The sequence below is a fragment of the Jaculus jaculus genome, chromosome 2 (assembly GCF_020740685.1).
Source record: "Jaculus jaculus isolate mJacJac1 chromosome 2, mJacJac1.mat.Y.cur, whole genome shotgun sequence".
Taxonomy (NCBI): domain Eukaryota; kingdom Metazoa; phylum Chordata; class Mammalia; order Rodentia; family Dipodidae; genus Jaculus; species Jaculus jaculus.
In genome coordinates this window covers 89935106-89955050 of record NC_059103.1, presented here as the reverse complement: position 1 = coordinate 89955050, position 19945 = coordinate 89935106, and the positions used below count along the sequence as shown (strand labels likewise).

Sequence of the window (19945 nt, the reverse complement as noted above, 5' to 3'; positions counted from 1 at the left end):
TGCGCCACCATGCCCGGCACTCAAGGTAGTTTTAATTTGCATTTCCCTTGATGGCTAAAGATGTAGAACACTTTTTTTAGATGTTTATATGCCATCTGGATTTCTTCCTTTGAGAACTCTCTATTTAGTTCCATAGCCCATTTTTTAAATTGGGTTGTTTGATTTCTTATTGTTCTGTTTTTTTTTTTTTTTTGAGTTCTTTGTATATTCTGGATATTAATCCTCTGTCAGATGTATAGCTAGCAAAGATTTTCTCCCATTCTGTAGGTTGTTTCTTTGCTCTATTCCCAGTGTGCTTTGCCATACAAAAGCTTTGTAATTTCATGAGATCCTAGTAATTGATTAGTGGTTTTATTTTCTGAGCAATTGGGGTTATATTCTGAAAGTCATTACCTATGCCAATATGTTGAAGGGTTTCCCCTACCTTTTCTTCTAGCAGTTTTAGAGTTTCAGGTCTGATATTAAGGACCCTGATCCACTTGGTTTTGATTCTCATGCATGGAGAAAGACAAAGATCTGTTTTCATCTTTCTGCGTAGAGATATACAATTTTCCTAGCACCACTTGATGAAGAGGCTGTCTTTTCTCCAATGAATATTTTTGGCATTTTTGTCAAAAATCAGATGGCTGCAGCTGGCTGGATTAGCATCTGGGTCCTCTGTTCTGTTCCATTGATTCACCTATCTGTCTTTGTGCCAATACCATGCTGTTTTGTTACTATGGCTTAGTAATATAGCTTAAAATTGGGTATGGTGATACCACCAGCCTTATTTTTGTTGCTTAAAATTGTTTTAGCTATTTAAGATTTTTTGTGCTTCCAAATGAATTTTAGGATTGTATTTTCTGTTCCTGTGAAGAATGCCATTAAAATTTTAATGGGGATTGCAATAAATGTGTAGATTGCTTTTGGTAAGATTGACATTTTCATAATATTGATTCTTCCAATCCAAGACCATGGGATGTCATTCCATTTCCTTGTGTCTTCTGCAGTTTCTCACTTGAGTGTTTTAAAGTTCTCATTGTAGAGATACTTCCCTTCCTTGGTTAAGTTTATTCCAAGGTATGTTATTATTATTATTTTTTTTTGAGGCAATTGTGAATGGGAGGGATTCCCTGATTTTATCCTCTGCATGTTTGTTGTTAGTATATAAGAAAGCTACTGATTTCTGTGTATTTATTTTGTATTCTGCTACTTTGCTAAGTGTTGATCAGCTCTAACAATTTACTGGTAGAATTTTCAGGGTCTTTTTTATATAAAATCATATCATCTGCAAGTAGTGATGATTTGATCACTTCCTTCATATCATCTGCAAATCTTTCTTTCCAATTTGTATCCCATTTATGAGTGTCTCTTGCCTTATTGCTATCACTAAAGACTTCTAATACTATACTAAATAAGAGTGGAGACAGTGGATACCCTTGTTTTGTTTCTGAATTCAGTGGAAAAGCTTCAAGTTTTTCACCATTTAGTATTATGTTGGCTGTAGGTTTGTCATAAATAGCTTTTATTATGTTGAGATGTGTTCCTTCTATTTCCAGTTTCTGTAATACTTTTACCTTGAAAGGATATTGGATTTTGTAGAATGCCTTTTCTTCGTCTGTTGAAGTGATTATGTGATTTTTGTTCTCCAGACCATTTATATGATATATTACATTTATTGATTTGCATATGTTGAACCATCCCTGCATCCTTGGGATAAAGCCGACTTGGCCAGAGTGAATAATCTGTTTGGTGTATTCTTGGATTGTGTTTGCCAATATTTTGTTCAGAATTTTTGCATCTTTGTTTATGAGGGAGATTGGTCTATAATTTTCTTTTTTTGTTCTGTCTTTGTCTGGTTTTGGTATGCAGGTGATGCTGGCTTCATAGAAGGAGTTTGGTAGAATTCCTTTCTTTTCTATTTTATGGAAAATTTTGTGAAGCAGTGTTATTACTGCTTCCATGAAGATCTGGTAAAATTCACCAATGAATCCATATGGGCCTGGGATTTTTTTTGTTGTTGTTGTTTTTTCGAGGTAGGGTCTCACTCTGGTCCAGGCTGACCTGGAATTAACTCTGTAGTCTCAGGGTGGCCTTGAACTCATGGCAATCCTCCTACCTCTGCCTCCCGATTGCTGGGATTAAAGGCGTGTGCCACCACGCCTGGCTAAGCCTAGGATTTTTTAAGTTGGGAGACTTTTTATAACTGCTTGTATCTCTGTACTTGTTGTAGGTCTATTTAAATATTTTATCTCATCTTGATTTAATTTTGGTAGGTCATATAAATCAAGGAAATCATCTATTTCTTTCAGATTTTCAAACTTAGAGGAATATATATTCTTAAAGTATGTCCTTATAATTGTCTGAATTTGTTTGGTATCTGTTGTAACTGTGTCTTTTTCATCTCTAATTTTTAAAATTTTTGTCTCCTCTCTCTTTCTTGTGGTCAAATTTGCTAAGGGTTTATCAATCTTGTTTATCCTTTCAAAGAACCAACTCTTTGTTTTATTGATTCTTTGGATTTTTTTTTTTTTTTGGTTTCTATTTCATTTCTGCCCCAATCTTTATTATCTCTTCCTGTCTACTGATTTTTGGTTTGCCTGTTCTGCTTTTTCTAAGTCTTTAAGTTGAAGTATTAAATTGTTTATTTGTGAACTCTCTAATTTCTTAATCTAGGCCCTTAGAGCTATAAATTTCCCTCTTAGGATTGCCTTCGTTGTGTCCCAAAGATTTTGGTATGTTGTGTTATCATCATCATTTGGTTCTATTAACTTATTGATTTACTTTTTGATTTCTCCAGTATATAGGCATTTCTGACTGTCTAGTAGAGATTCTGTCTCACAGTCAGTCACTGTACCACTTAGCTACAGGATAAAGTCACAACTATGTTGTAAGAAGATAATTCAAAAACTGGTACCTGGTTCATTTAATAAGCCATGAGACTTTGACCAGATTACATGAGCATCAAAGCTTTAGATTCTTGGTTGGAACTGGATAATAAAGCCAGCATAATAGCACAGTTGAAAGTATTAATGGTTGGCCTAGTTCATCTGTCATCTAAACCAAAACAATGATAGAAAGGACTCTACCATATGATGCATAAGCAAGGGATGACCTGGGTTCACCATAATCTGAGGAGAAATTTTCAAAGAATTCCTCATAGTGGGTAACACATAGCAGAAGTTCAGTCTACTTTTATTTTCAGTGTTCATGTTTGTTCCACTGTTGAAAGGCACAGCACAAAGTTGTGATGCAGGATGCACACAAATGCTATTCCTGATACATTCTACCCAAGATCCTCAACATTTGTCTATCATTGCCCTTCCCCCATATGGACCACATGTTGTAAGACATGGTGTTTCTCCTTTTCTTTTTCTTGATCATTTTAAGTTACTTCTAGTATTTGTGGACCCCAGAACAAGAATGTAAAATATGTCCATTTACTATACTACATACATGTGTGTGTGTGTGTGTGTGTGTGTGTGTGTAGGTATGTATGTTTATTTAAAATTTAGAAGATATATGTCAAACTATCAAACATTAGTAAGTTACAGGTATCTTTGTAACAATAAAGCAGGTCCAAATTTAGGCTTCTCTGGATTCATGCAGTTTCTGCACACAAGACTTTGATGCAGAGTGAGGATTGTGGGCCCTGAATGACCATCAGCCTCACTTCTCTTTCCATCTCTACCTTCATCTGAACCTCAGGTGTACCACATGGAACAGGGTGGTCCTCCTGCCTTCACTTGCTCAGGCTCTGTCCTCTCTGATTCCACTCTCTCTTCTAAACATCTTATATAGTTGATTTCTCTTGCTGTTGTAATAAATTAGCAAATATAACAAATCAGTAAGTTCAGTGGTTTACAAAACTCTAATTTATTCTCTCCTAGTTTTAGAAATTAATGTTACAGGGCTAAAGCCAAAGTATTGGTGAGGCTTTTTTTCTTTTGGAGGTTTTAAGTGAAAATCTATTTCCTTGCCACCTCCAGTGTCTAAATTGCATACCATCAATAAGGCCAGCAGAGCAGAGTCATCTCTCCTCTCTATCCTCCTGGCTCACTCTGAAACACTGATTGCATTGAGACCACTTGGATAATCTAGGATAATCTCCCTATCTCAAGGTCTTTAATTTAATCTCATGTATAGAAATTTCTTTGCCATAGAATTTACTGGTTCCAGGATTAGGATGATATTATTATTATTTCAATCTAGAATGTTCACAATAGGCTTGTGTTTTAAATGCTTGATTCCTTGCTTGTGGAACTTTAGGAGGTGGAGCTTGTATGGTGGAAGGAGGTCACTTGCAACAGGCCTTGAAGCTTTATCTGCATCTGGTTCTTTCTAGCTCTTTCTCCTTCCTGACCCATGCCATGTGAACCGCCCAAGACAGAGCTGCTCCTGCCACCATGTTCTCCTTTCCATACTAGACTGAAATCTGTATGTCATGGAACCAAAATAAACCTTTCCTTCCTTACGTCACTCTGTAAGGCGTTTGATCTACAAAATCACCAATACATACATATACACACATATATATGCATATACATACACATGATACACACACACACACACACACACACACACACACAAACACACACACATGTGTTTACGTGCGTGTGCACATGCTATTCCACCGACCATGGGATGTTTGTGAGGAGGAAAGGAAGAAGATGGAGCAAGCATAGACCCATTTTGGGGAATACCTAGGTAGGGTTGCTGGGAGCCAGGTGTCTGAAGTGTGGTCTGGAAGTCAGGGAGCTTTGGGGTTCAAGTGGGTACATATTCTCAGTCCACAGTATTCCTGGCCCTGCTTGGACTAAGAGGGTCTTTCTAAAACTCATGATTCAAAGTCAAGGCTCTTCATAGGCAGAGGTTTAATGATGGTAATGTTTTTTTCTCTGTGGATCTGGAAGCCACAGAAATGTTAGTGTATCCTTCTCTATATAAAGTGCTTCCTCTCCTCCTGAATCCTCCCTTTTACTTGTCATGAAAGATCCTCATTCCACACCCACTTTATGTTTTTAACTGTATTCCCTGGCTTTCCCTTCCTTTGAATCTCTAATTCCATCCTTCCGCCACCTCTTCGGTATTCTTAAAATACACAAGATTTCACCTGCTTGCTATGTTTTAAAAAAGATACATGTATTCATGAATCTTACAATGTTAATATACTCTTCTTAAAATTTTTTTAGTTTTAAATTTTCTTCTACTATTTAAAGTCTATACTTTTATAATAGTAGTTTAAATTGCTTTACTTATTCTACTTGTATAATCTACATATTTGTTCAGTCTTGGCCCCTTTGAATAATGTTTCTGTTCTTATGTACTGTACAAAAATTTCTATTTCAATAAAGTAGCTAAAAACCATTTTATATTCTTTGAGGTTTATAATCTCTGAAAATTTACCTTTATTTTTATTTATTCTCATTGGTACCTGGGAACTGTAAGTGAACCATCTATGTTTAATAGTCTGACCTATTGCTGACAAAATCACAAGGTTTTGAGACTATGAATTAAGACACCATGTTTTAATTTTTTTTTCCTGATGAGTTTTATATATTCTTGAGGACCTACAAAAAAAGAAATCTACTGATATATACTTAGATTTAAATTCATACTATAACATTTCCATCTTCACATAAGCACAAAATAATGAAATGTCAATAATAGTGTGTGCTCTGTGGGGCACATGTGTCTGTACTGTTTGTCACTGTACCCAGGTTGAAACATTATAAATGATGGAGATTCTTTTCTTACTATTTGTTTTCAGAATGGCTTCACTCCTTTATACATGGCTGCCCAAGAAAACCACATTGATGTTGTAAAATACTTGTTGGAAAATGGAGCTAATCAGAGCACTGCTACAGAGGTAAGACTGTCATCCATACTGCTCAGTTCTTTGATCTCAAGATACATATAACAATATCAGTTACCTTGTCTAAAATGTGTTAGGAATGCTCATATTAATATTCTAATCCACAAGTGTCTAATGAGTGACTCAGGCTCAAGAACACAGTTCCTAAGTCCACACCTTAATTTTAGATTCATGGTTATTTGTTATTGCTGTTATTATTGAAAGAGGGGTATTACTGTGTATTCTATGCTTTGAACTTATAATCCTTCAATTGTTACAGGCATGTGCTACCATGCTCTGCTCTATTTTTTACATGAAACATGTTTCTGTCAATGTGACATAATTCTATCCTTTGAGATCTTTATAGTACTCTAAAGTTAGATTATAGTAAATTATCCTCATTGCTTTTTATCTTAAGATCCAATACAATTCCAAAGGAATAATTTTTAACCTATAAAAATAATTTGAAATGATTAGTATTAGTATAATTCTGAAGAACGTGTCACAAAAGCGCCATTTATATCAAAGTACAGATGAAGGCAGAGGCAGGTGACTTCGGTTATGACAACCAGTGTATAGAATGTTGGACATGAGTTGAGTGAGTTCAGAACTTCTAGATGTAAGAGGGGGTTGGAGGTACAGCAAGAAAGACTCATTGTCCCCATCTGGGCATGCCTTTCTCAAAAGCAAAACTTGCTTTGTATTTTCCAACTCATGTTAGATACCTGCAACCCAGAAACCATTTCTTTCATTTTGTTGTTGTTTTATTTTGAAAAACTACTTATCTAAAGCCAGGCATGGTGGCACACACCTTTAATCCTAGCAGTCGGGCGGCAGAGGTCGAGTTCGAGGCCACCCTGAGACTACATAGTGAATTCAAGGTCAGCCTGAGCTAGAGCAAGACCCTATATCAAACAAACAAACAACAAAACAACCAACAAAAAACCTACTTATTTATGAGAGAAAGAGAGATGGAGAGAGAGGCTTTGTAAGCAAACACATTTAACCATTGAGCCATCTCCTCAGCTCCCATCTTTATATTTCTTAATATCTAAATGGCTTCCTTTCCAGACAATGAAATCTTTGGGCAGAGTAAACATAAGCTCTCTTCCATGCTGCATTGGAGGGAAAAGCCATTAAAATCTTTTAAATCCACTTTCAGTACTTTCATGAAGAACCAATCACCATCACTTTTTGACAGCTTATTCTCATTAAAGAAAGAAGTTCCTCATCAGGACTCCATACTTCCTGCTTGTAACTGGAAAACACAACTGCCGGTTATGAAGTGACTCCATGTTCTTGTATTAGTGACAATACACTCTTTGCTGAATGACTGCAATGAAAATTTTATGATCTTAGTCTTTCTGTGATTCCCCCAACCTCACTCCAAAACTATAATTTTGCCTGTGAGTAGTGTGTGGATATCTTTAGGCAGTGCTTGGGGAACAGAGGACTTATATCTTGGATAAGCATACCAATATCAAAGAATCTGCCCTTTTTTTCTTGTTTTTGAAGGCAGAATTATCAGATGAAACTTTCACCTCTCCATTTACTTGCCCAGTAGACTTTCTGTCTCTAGTGTGGGTTGGGAACTCAGCTGATGGAGTTCTTAGCCAACTCATGGCTCCTCTGTGTACTCATTGGAACTGGGAGGTGCAGAAACTAAGCACCTCTGAATTTTGCAAAGAAATACCCTTACAAAGAAATCATGAGGGGGCTTGAATCCTAGCTTAGCTCAGTATACCTTTTAGCTTCATTTTTAAAACTTGTTAAGTGATTAAGTTTTAATATTTGGATGCATATAAACTTAATTCATAAACCCTGTGATGTACTTATTTTCAAGAAACGCATGGACAAACCTGTTGTACACATTCCCTTTTTTTTAATTTTTAAATTTTTATTAACATTTTCCATGATTATAAAAAAATATCCCATGGTAATTCCCTCCCTCCCCACCCCCACACTTTCCCCTTTGAAATTCCATTCTCCATCATGTTACCTCCCCATTACAATCATTGTACTTACATATATACAATATCAACCTATTAAGTATCCTCCTCCCTTCCTTTCTCTTCCATTTATGTCTCCGTTTTAACTTACTGGCCTCTGCTACCAAGTATTTTCCTTCTCAGGCAGAAGCCCCTTTTTTAAAAAAAATTTTTTTGGCTTATTTTAATTTATTTATTTGAGAGTGACAGACAAAGAAAGAAGCAGAGAGAGAGAGAAAGAATGGTTGCGCCAGGGCTTCCAGCCACTGCAGATGAATTCCAGATGCATGCACCCCCTTATACATCTGGCTAACGTGGGTCCTGGGGAATCGAGCCTCGAACCAGGATCCTTAGGTTTCACAGGCAAGCGCTTAACTGCTAAGCTATCTCTCCAGCCCACCACATTCCCTTTTTAGCATACCATTCTGTAAAAGTACAGTATTTTGAGACAGGTAAGTGAGGTTCTAATGCTCAAACACTAAGCATCATCTGCAGGCATTGGCACACATATGAGTGGCACTCCAATGGGTAAAAATTATAATAGTCAAATAATCAAAAATATTATGCCTATTTTGAAAACCTGGTAATGAGGCCTTCAACATGGCAATGAAATTAATCCATGTGAAGAAAAAGTTTTAAAAGTTCTTATAATCCAGGCAGTCAGCATTACTTAATAAATAATAAACAATGAAGCAACTGAGCTTAAAAGAGTATCTTTTCATAGAATTAGTGGAGTACTTTAAATTTTTTTATTTGTTTTGTACTCACTGTATACAGTCAAGTTGGTACCAACGTTAGCCTCTTCTCTGTCCTCCCCCCTCTACAGGGGCCCTCCTTATTGGGGAATATGGATTGTAAATTGTGGGGTTAGCCATCAGTAATGGGTATGAGGCAGTGTCTCTGCATGTCATGATCCAACGTGTTGGCTCTGACATTCTTTCCACCCCTCTTCTGCAAATTTCCTTGAGCCTTGTTGGGTTCATTTTAGATCTACTTCAGTGATGAGGTCTTGAGAGCCTCAGTGTCTCTGGATATCTGGTTTGATAGGAGTTGAGTGTTCTGTGTATCTATCTTCTTCACCCTTGTGCTGGTACCAGGTTCACCAAGAAAGCAACTCATTTCCCTAATCATTCTTAGTTTCAGATGGGGCCCTTTTGAGGTGTGATGGGCTGGTTTTCTCCTTAGAATCTACATCCATCTTAAAAAGGGAAGTAAATTCTCCAACAGAGAGTGAAGTAGGTGCCAGATAAGTGGGCTAACCTTTGCTTTTTAGAGAGAATTTAATAGGTGTAGGGCCTCTTGTAGCCTGCAATTGGTGGGAGTTTGGTAATGGAGAGTGGGCTCATTTTTGGATATGGTTCTGACTTGTTTTCACAGCTTCAGCTTTGGGATCCATTCTCCTGAGCACATCAGTTAGCCAAATCAAGAACAGCTGGTTTCCCACCATGGTTGTGCACCACTATTGGACTTGTGTGAATGTCACATCAGGTTATTTTTTGCTGAGTAGTTTAGACCACGAGTTGATTGGACAGATATTGGCCATTTTTACCCAGTCACTCTTGCAGCACCTTCTGGCATTAGATGAGCTAACTGTCTGGGGACTGACTCTCTTCCAGCTTCCAGCCATGTCACTCCATGTTCCATACCAACAGTATATGGTGTCTTCAGCAGTAGGGTCTTAACTCTAACCTTTGGTGGGTCAAGTACTCTAACAGAAATCTGTCTTCTTTTGGGAAACCTTGTAGGTCTCTCTGATCAAGAGCTCATTGTGGATGATAGCCACATGCTGGTACTGGATGTTACAAGTCAGTGTCCAAGAAGAGAAGGAATGAAAAGATAAGTAATGTATAAGAGAGAGAGAGAAACAGAAACAGGAGAAGATTAAGATCACTCTTCATCATGCCCTCTCCAGGGCCTTGTGATTCAGGTGTTCCCTCTAAGGACCTGATGAAGGTTCAACCATTTCGTCTGTCTTTTAGGCTATAGAATTTTATGGTATCATTGCCATTTAGGTCCAATTTTGTGTCCCTGACCTCCACCCTTCCCCCCCCCCCAATTTTCCAGTCCTCAAGATGCTTGTTAGGTATATCAGCATTTCGGGTAGATTCAGGATAGGAGCCGTAGAAGAGTGAGGCTATGCGGCAATTATCTTTCTGTGATTGGGTGAGTTCACTGAAAATGATCTGTTTCAGGTTCGACCATTTTTTCTTCAAATGTCATTGTGTCATTTTTCCTTACTGCTGTGTAGAATTCCATCATGTAGGTATACCACATCTTAGTTATCTATTTGTCTAATGATGGACATCTGGGTTGATCCCAGATCTTAGCTATTATGAATTGAGCAGCTATAAACATGATTGAGCAAATCTCTCTGGACTCAGACATGGAGCTTTTAGGACAAATGCCCAGTAAGGGAATAACTGGGTCTGTTGGTAAGTCTATAGTCAACTTTTTGCTATATTGCTTTCCAAAGTGGTTGTACCATCTTACATTCTCATCAACAGTGGGTGAGGGTTCCTATTTCTCCACATCCTCACCAGCATTTGTTTTCATTTGAGTTTTTAATGTTTGTTATCCTTACTGGGGTCAGGTAGAATCTCACAGATTTTTTTTTCCATTTGCATTTCCCTAATGATTAGGGATGATGAACATTTTCTTAAGTATGTGTTTGCCATTTGTATTTCTTCCTCTGAGAATTGCCTGTCCAGTTCTTTGTCCCATTTTGTGAGTGGGTTGTTTGGCTTCTTATTGTTTCGGTTTTTGAGTTCTTTGTAGATTCTAGAAATTAGGCCTCTGTCAGTTGGATATTCAGCAAATATTTTCTCCCATTCTGAGGGTAATCTATTGGCTCTGCTTATTGTATGTTTGTCTGTAAAGAAACTTTTCAGCTTCATGTGATCCCATTGATTGAGTGATTGTTTAAGATCCTGTGATACTGGGGTTTTGTTCAAGAAGTCTTTTCCCATTCCTATATCATGGTAAGTTCCTCCTATATTTTCTTCCAGTAGTAACTGAGTTTCCAGTCTTATATTGAGGCCTTTGATCCATTTGGACTTGATTGTAATACATGGTGAGATGTGTATATCAAGTTTCAATTTCCTGCATATGGTTATCCCATTTGTTTAGCACCTTTTGTTCAAGATACTTTTTTTCCAGCCTATATTGTTAGGGCCTTTGTCAAATATCAAGTAGCTGTAGTTACTGAACCAAAGTGGGGGTCCTTGATTCTGTTCTATTGGTCTATACTCCTATTTCTATGCCAGATACTTTATTTTTTAAAAAGATTTTATTTTCATTTATTTATTAGAGACAGAGAGAAGGAGAGAGAGGAAGGGAGGGAGGGAGGGGGGGGAGGAGAGAGAGAATAGGCACACCAGGGCCTCTAGCCACTGCAAATGAACTCCAGATGCATGTGCCACCATATGCACCTGGCTTCTGTTGAATCAAACCTGGGTCCTTAGGCTTCACAGACATGTGCCTTAACCACTAAGCCATCTCTCCAGCCCTAATTTTTAAAGCCGTGTGTGTGTGTGTGTGTGTGTGTGTGTGTGTATCTCTTGTCACTGCAAATAAATGACAGATACCTACCAAATCAGATATCCAGAGACACAGAGGCTCCCAAGACCTTATCTCTGAAGCAGACCTAAAATGAACCCAACATGGCTTAGGCAAATTTGCAGAAGAGGGGTCAGAAAGAATGTCATAGCCACACATTGGGTCATGATACAGAGACATTTCCTCCTACCCATAATTGAGGTTTAACCCCACAATGCATGACCCATATACCCCAACAAGGTGGGGCCAGGTGGAGCAGATAGGACGGGAAGAGGCTAACAATGGTACCAACTTGACTGTATTCACTGAGTATAAAACTATTAAAAAATAAATAAAAATAAATGCCAGACACATGTGCTACTTTTCACATCTGGCTACATTACATGGATTCTGGATAATTGAACCCAGGTTGGCAGGCTTTGCATAAGCAAGCACCTTTAACTACCAACCCACCTCCTCAGCCGTCATTGAGGTACTTTATGCAATCATTAAATTCTTTAGTCTGCTCCCATGAACTATAGATTACAATCAGGTCTACATGGTAGAAATCCAAATTTAAATTCTCTGAAAGGAGTTGACTGTACTGCCAGTACCTTTTTTGTTTTTCTACTTTCTTCCTTCCTCCTGAATGTTGCCAAATTTAAGGCTAAATCTTTTTTTTTAAGTTTTGTGAGCAAATATTATCTCTAAGAAAAAAAGAAAAAGTTAAGCACACATACTATCATTCAAACTACTGTGGTGTGTCAGTGGTAATAAAATTAAATATGCATATGATGAATTTGTTCTTTCCCTACTCACAAAGTGTTGAATTTGTGCCAAATCAGTAAATATATGCTACCATTTTTCATCTGATGATACTACATGCTTTAGTCCTCCACTATGTTAAGTAATATACTGTATTTAAATTGCAAATGTATTTAAAAGCAAATCTAAATTCATATATGGCTCATGCTGCATACATGATATGACATATTTGAGGGAAATTATATTGCCTCAGAAATCTGTAGTTATAATTTTAAAATTATTGAAAACAAATTGAGTAGTTAGATTTTGATAAATTATTCTTGTCTCCAGAAAATAATCCTCAAATTCATGCCCTCCTATCTTTATCTCTGTATATGCATGAAGACTTGCAAGACTTGGTTACAAATTTTGAGAAGGTATAGATTGCATTTCATCCTTCTAGGAACTAAATACTTGCTTTTAAGGAGAAAAAGATAGCTTTCCAAATTTTGTAACATGGTTTTCCATTTGCCCCTAGGATGCTTATAACTTTACATTATATGTGTTCTTATTTATTTCTCTTCTTTTAAATTCAGAATTTGAAAAGTTGATTTTTAATGTTATCTAGCATGTATAATTTTATACCTAAATACTCTTATCAATATGAAATCCAACTAAATACAAATCAGTCATTAGTCTAATTTACCAAAGAGTTTTAGATCATATCCCAAACATCTAAAGTTATGTTGGTAATAGATACTTCCTCCACAGTGGTTAGCATTTACCCTAACCAGTATAAAAACACTTAGCAGCTCTTAATGTTTATCATGTATTTTATGTTACTGTATAGGTAGCTACATTTTTTATTCCCACTTAGATTTGAAATCCACTCTTTGTCCTTCCAGGTTTTGTTTTTCTTTACCTAAACAGGCATTACTTAGTGTTTCTTCTATTTTTGATCTTCCCACCACAAAAGCGTATTTGATCTTACTATTGATTTAGAATCAGCACATCCTATATTAAGCATGCTTTGCTAGGATGCAAGTGTTTGTAGAAAGGTATAGGATAGGCATGAAGAATTTGATGAAACTATTTCCCAATGTGAGCCATGAGTGATTCCACTCTACTTTCTGATCTTTGCTGGAGCATTCTACCCCTCCGCCTTCAGTTGCTGTCATTCCTACAGGCCCATCTTTTCTTGGAGCTGAATGCAAGCATGCAATGGTTCATAGCAAGTGTGTGTTTCTTCTGTTTTGTCAGGATGGCTTTACTCCTCTAGCTGTGGCACTCCAGCAGGGACACAACCAGGCAGTGGCCATCCTCCTGGAGAATGACACCAAAGGGAAAGTAAGGCTGCCAGCTCTGCATATTGCGGCGAGGAAAGATGACACCAAGTCAGCTGCTCTCCTGCTGCAGAACGACCACAATGCTGACGTGCAGTCCAAGGTATAAGCTGAATGCCTGTGCAGAGAGGAACTCTCAGACTGTGAGAGTCCTCTGGGGCGATGATCAGGAGGTAGTTCATGGTGCTAATGAGGAATGATTTCTGGTCACAAAAAGAGATAAATTACATTTAGAGGTATTTCAGAAAAGTGGCTTATATGTAGGGGACAATAACAAAAAAAAAGCGAATGGTAGATAATTTACTTGTAAAGATGATACTCCTCTATTGAGGTATTTGCTTCCTTATCCATTTACATGGGAAGTAATAAAAATTAGATTAAAACTGTATTGTATAGAATTTGGGGAAGCCTTTACTCAGTCACTACATTTGGGATGTTGGCATTGTGCATACATGACTGCAGAGAGCAGAATGGCTCCTTGATATTGCACTGTGTAATGTCTTCCCTCTTTTCCTCACCAACCACTGCTTCAGATGATGGTGAATAGGACCACCGAGGTACAGTATTGTGGTTATACAAACTTTCACCTTGTTTTTATTTATTTTATTTTTTCCTGGTTAAAATCATTGCTCACTAATTCATACTAATGATTAAAATATGTTAATGGGAAATCATTTAGAAAAACACCTGTAATTGAGGAAAATTGATAATTCAAATAAATTTAATGCAAATAAATACATGTGAAGCTTTATCAAATCAGCTATTTGAAAAGGTTAGTAGCCAAGCATGAAGTGAAACTCTTCTGTAGGATATATTTTTGTGTTACTCTTAAATTTTTGCAAAGAAGAGATACCATTTTGTCCTCTTAGTAGGAATGCAGAGATTAGATTTTAGGAAATTGAAAATTTTTCTCTTGTCTCTGTTATAGGATTTTATCTTTTTATATATTTCATTTGCTCTTTTTTGCATGTTTTTTTCTTTACCATAGTGTTTATAATCAATAATGATATTGCAGTTGCTTTTTCTTGTAAGTCTTAAAATACTTGCATTAAATCATTTTCTGCATTCCAGAATAGATTATTATCAAACAAGAACATTAAGTTCAGAAGTCTTTTAGTATAGTTTGTATATGTATGTGTTTTATTTTGAGCATTGTTAAGAGAGACACCAACATAAAAATTATTAAAAATGTATTATAAAAATTATTCTAAGATGGGTGTGGTAGCACACACTTTTAATCCCAGCATTTGGTAGGGCGAGCTAGGAGGATTGCTGTGAGTTCAAAACTACCTTGAGACTACAAAGTGAATTCCAGGTCATCCTAGGCAAGAGTGAAACCCTACCTTGAAAAACAAAAACAACAACAAAAAATTAATCCATACTCATAAGTAAGTGACTATTTATATAGATTGACTTTTGCTTTGGTGGGAGATTGTTTAGAATAATATCTGTTTGCACACTGTGTTGAGGACTTGGAGAACTTGAAGAATTTTGAGTATTTACACTTGCTGTTCACTGAAAATGATATATTTCTCAAATTAATATCCTTTGTACTAACACATTTAGGTATTTGAAATGGTGCAGCACTCGTTGCTATGACAAAATACCCAATTAAAAGCAGCACATCGAAGGAAAGGATTTATTTTGGCCTATAACATCAAGGAGAAGCTTTACCATGACAGGGTGAATGGAAAGTGGGGTGTCACATATTGGAAAAGAGAGGGATAAAGAAAGGGATGGAGGAAGAGAGAGAGAGAGAGAAGAGAGAGAGATTGGTTCACCTCAACTACTTGGTAAAATTGAAGACTAGAATCATGTAATTGTTCCTTAGTTATTGATTTTAATACCTTTAAATTCTTGATTGCTTTTTAGTGGTTATGATACAGTTTTTTTTTAAGCAATGTTGCCTCTAAACATTTTTTGAAAGTAGCTTGGATGCATATATTTTATGTTACAAATATTTCTTTGAAGGTATTAGACTTAAGAGGGTTAACCATTCTGCTTACCACCCTGTGGAAGGATTAACTCTACCTACCATTCCCATATTAACCAAAAAATAGTTTTCTGAGAGGGATCATGCTAGCAGGTTTTGAACCACTTGACACATTGTCATGGATGGCCAATGAGGTTGTGTCAGATAATAAGCTAGTTTATTTATTTATTTTAAATATATTTATTTTGTCAAGCAGACGGAGAAAGGAAGGAGGGGGTGGAGGAATGGCTGTGCCAGCACCTCCCATCACTGCTGTGCCACTTTGTACATCTGGCCTCCTGTGGGTACAGAGGTATTGAATTCAGGCCATCAGGCCTTATAAACAAGTACTTTAACTGCTGAGCCATATCTCCATCCTCAAATTTGTTTATTTTTATAGACAATAAAATAGTATTATTGTCCTTGAATTGTTTGGAAATCATTTATCAGCAATGAATATGGTTTTTTGAAGTTAAACTGTAACTTTAGTACTAAACATACATTCAGGACATGTCTAGGTGAAAGGAAATATCAAGATAAAATTTAAAAACTTTAACTATGTCTTAATATCTAAAATTTTGATATCTTATCAAATAGTATCCAGGTTTTAGACTGATTTTACCCTTCATTTTTGTTTGAATATTTATCATCTAAATGCAAAATGAAACTACATAGTTGTGGGGTTTGAAGTAACAGTTACTATTCTTATTTTGCGTCTTGTTTCTCCACAGTCAGAAATTATTTGCAGATAATATGGCTGGTAGAACAGGAAAGCATTCTAGTACCTAAGTTATTCAAATGCTTATCTAGGTTTTTTTAAAATGATATCACTAAAGTCTATATATCAAGTTAATAAAAAATGGCTGTGACTTAGGAAATGCTTTTTAAAACTGCCAGATACGGGGCTGGGGAGATGGCTTAGCAGTTAAGCGCTTGCCTGTGAAGCCTAAGGACCCCGGTTTGAGGCTCGATTCCTCAGGACTCATGTTAGCCAGATGCACAAGGGGGCGCACGCGTCTGGAGTTCGTTTGCAGTGGCTGGAAGCCCTGGCGTGCCCATTTTCTCTCTCTCTGTCTCTGCCTCTCTCTCTCTCTCTCTCTCTGTTGCTCTCAAATAAATAAATAACAATAAAAATTTAAAAAATAAAAAAAAAACTGCCAGATACATGTCAACATTTATTTCTAGTTTAAAAAAACAACAAAAGGAAGTAACCTGAAAACTGCAGGATGCAACAATGAATGCTCATGGTTTTCCTGTGCTCTTTTATTAAGTTGTAAAAATTATGGATTGTAGAAAATTAAGAGATCTTTCTGCACTTTAATAAAAGGGCTACATATGTATATTTTGAAGAATAACAAAAATCTCTCATCTTTTCATCAGAAAAGGAAGTGAACAGGAATACATTTTTCTTCATTTAATGTTTCCTGACTTCATTTTATAAAACATTTTGAGAGTAAACTTTTCTCTCATGTGCATGTACTGATATAACCCAGTTGATTTAATCACATTTTATTTTGGTACTACAATTTTAATGTTAATATTGAAAACTGAATTACACTGAGCTTTTCCTCCAGTTTACCTCTTTACATACTTATTTACCACTAAAATGCAATGTGTCAGTGAAGCATTTATTGTCTGAATTGTGTTGCTGGTATGTATAATTGGCAGATAGTTACCATTGGGCATTCTTGATTAGTGCACTGGTGGCAGCACATCAAAGTGAGAAACTTCATGATCATTTCTTTGCTTCCCACAGAGTGGCTTTACCCCTTTGCACATAGCTGCCCACTATGGAAATGTCAATGTGGCAACACTTCTTCTTAACCGGGGAGCTGCTGTGGACTTCACAGCCAGGGTAAGCATGAAAGCAGTCTCTCATCTCTCACAGGATAGCCATGAAAACCATTTCTTCTCAGACAGCAATGCATCAGCATTTTAATAAAGTCAGTCTGTGGCTTCATTAAAGGTTTTCTGTTGTGTTTTTTTTTTTCTCCTTTCTTGAATCTTGAAGATTCTAGATTTTTCATTTTTTATTCAAGTCACAGGATGTTATAACACAAGTGAAAAATAAGAAGGCTGTCACTAGTTAAGGAGACTAATTTGATATGGGTTTGGACTGTTATGTTTAATGGTCATGCTAAAAATCATGACTGTTATGCTTCATGTCAGTAAACAATGGAACTTCTAATTTAGAACATGAAGCACAACCTTATAAGGAGTATGTCTTACAAGTGTGCACTCAATTTGATAGGGATGCTTTTGGTTCAACAAATTGAGAATTTACTCATAATAAGTTATAGTAAATTGCATAGATGACATGTGGAATTATGGGTTTACTTGTAAGCTTTTGTTGGAAATAATTCATTTATATGATAAATATAAGATTCACATATATGGTAGTATTTAACATGAATAAATTTCAATAAATATTTAAAATTTTGAAAAACTGTGACACAAAAAAATCAGACACATTTTTCCATAATGATGACAAATGATTACTTATAAATTAAATATATTTTGCATGTATTGCCATTGTCCTTGGAAGTCTTTTGTATAAGCCAAGTGTGATGGCATATGACTGTAATCCCAGCAATTTGGAGATAGAGGCAGCAGGATTGGGAGTTCAAGTCCAGTTGGGGTACTAAACAACTTCTAGGGCAGTCTCTTATCTAAAAAACCTTTGTACTGAAACTATTTTCAAGTTGTTTTCCTAAATTATTCTGAAGGTATTTTAAAAATCATTTTTCCTGCTGGTATTAATATGTGTATTTTAGCTGCTTGATATGTATATTTGTTATTTATGTATTTATAATCATCTGGTTTAGATAACTTTGAGATTCCAAACTTTGAAGTACATGATGTGTTAGGGCTCTATTTTAAGTAGAATTTAAGGTTTGGTTTCTACTCAAAAGTTCTCCCCCTGTCACTTGACCATAATTTGTTTATTCAGTATGTATTTTGTAGTTATTGACCTATATGAAGCTTCATTCCATTTTCTAACCAGAGTACTTTATGGTTTATGTACTTCTTCATTCTTTAAAACCAAAACTATTAAAACAACACAAACTGTGGGTCAAATTACAATACAGGTCTCAACCTCCTTCATGCCCTTTAATAGAAAGTCATGTCTTCATGCCCTGTCATATCAAACCTCCTCTGTTTGGTCTTTCCATGGTGTAGAATGGAATTACTCCCCTGCATGTGGCTTCAAAAAGGGGAAACACCAACATGGTGAAGCTCTTACTGGATCGAGGTGGTCAGATTGATGCCAAAACTAGGGTGAGTGTTTTCAGCTATTTGTATTTCTGATTATTGTTATTTCTCTGCATCCTCTTAGCAGGCACCTTCAGGCACGAGTCAGCAAACACTGGCAATGTGTTTTCAAGGAAATTGCTTCTTAGACTTAATTTAAATTTCAAACATTATTTAAAGATTTTATTTAACAAAGTAAAATCCACACTTGCTCATGAATGCCTAGAGAAACACCATGGTAGGTCCTACATATGATAGTTCTTCAAAATTTTTTTCTCTAATGGGGTTTTTGGGAACAAAGATAAGACTGGACTTACACATCTCTCTTTTGGGCAGCTGTCTTGAATCCAAATTTATTGACACATACTAGGCTATAATAGTGTGGCTTTTACATAAACTATTTTTATACATATTGACATTTTATGTTTTGCTTTTAACTATTCAATTTCTCAGACATTATTCTTAAATAGCTATGTAATACAAATCTGAGAAAGATGTTTGTTGTGATGTTTATGGAAGGAAAGCTTACACTTGGCACATATACCTTCATCTTGATAGAAGTGGACCTTTTTCATTTGTGTCAAAGTTCTTAAGTAAAGTACCGTTCTAACTTTTTAATGTACTCCTGTAAGATAAGATAAGATAATGCACTAAGATGATAGGCAGTAGAATGCAGTTATTAAAAGTATAGATTCTAAAAATAAGCTACCTGATTTCAGATCCTACTTTTATTGTCCACTAAGCTTAATGATTTGGGTGTTTTTCTGATATCTGTCTGAATTTAAGCTAATACTTGTACCTTACTATTCAAGTTGTATGAGAATTAACTCTTAGCTACTTGTTTGCCTTTTTTCAAAATAAGTGGGGTGAGGGCTGGGGATATAGCTCGGTTGGTAGAGTGTTTTCTCAGTGTATATAAAGTCTTGGCTTCAGTCTGTAGTCTGGCATAAGTCTGACTTGACAGCACACACCTATAATCCCAGCACTTGGAACGTGGAGGCAGTAGGGTCAGAAGCTCAATGTTGTTCTCAAGCACATAGTGAGTTTGGGGCCACACTGGGCTATGTAAGACTACATCCCAAGAGAAAAGTAGAGCTAGTCAATTATTTAGCTACTCATAAGATTTTTTTTCATGATGCTGAAATTATATACAATTATTTTCTTAAATATATATTTAGTAATATAATATTAGGTCTCTGGATTAGATTTGGCTATTCACAGACTTCATCAAAATATTAGATATTTTTGAAATACAAAACTGCTAAGCCAAGAACAGTGG

General features: G+C 36.2%; 1 protein-coding gene across 31 annotated transcripts in view; it reads left to right on the top strand.

Annotated features, from left to right (window-relative positions):
* The window catches only part of Ank2 (ankyrin 2), a 710882-nt gene that overhangs the window by 558601 nt on the left and 132336 nt on the right, over window positions 1-19945 (top strand). For 25 of the 31 annotated variants that reach the window (XM_045144485.1, XM_045144488.1, XM_045144489.1 and 22 more), the window contains 5 exons: window positions 5750-5848; window positions 13360-13545; window positions 13976-13999; window positions 17171-17269; window positions 18595-18693. In XM_045144485.1, coding sequence (XP_045000420.1) covers window positions 5750-5848; window positions 13360-13545; window positions 13976-13999; window positions 17171-17269; window positions 18595-18693 — 507 coding nt within the window. The remainder of the gene's footprint in view (window positions 1-5749; window positions 5849-13359; window positions 13546-13975; window positions 14000-17170; window positions 17270-18594; window positions 18694-19945) is intronic. The other 6 variants (XM_045144509.1, XM_045144504.1, XM_045144492.1 and 3 more) reach the window with 1 other exon arrangement.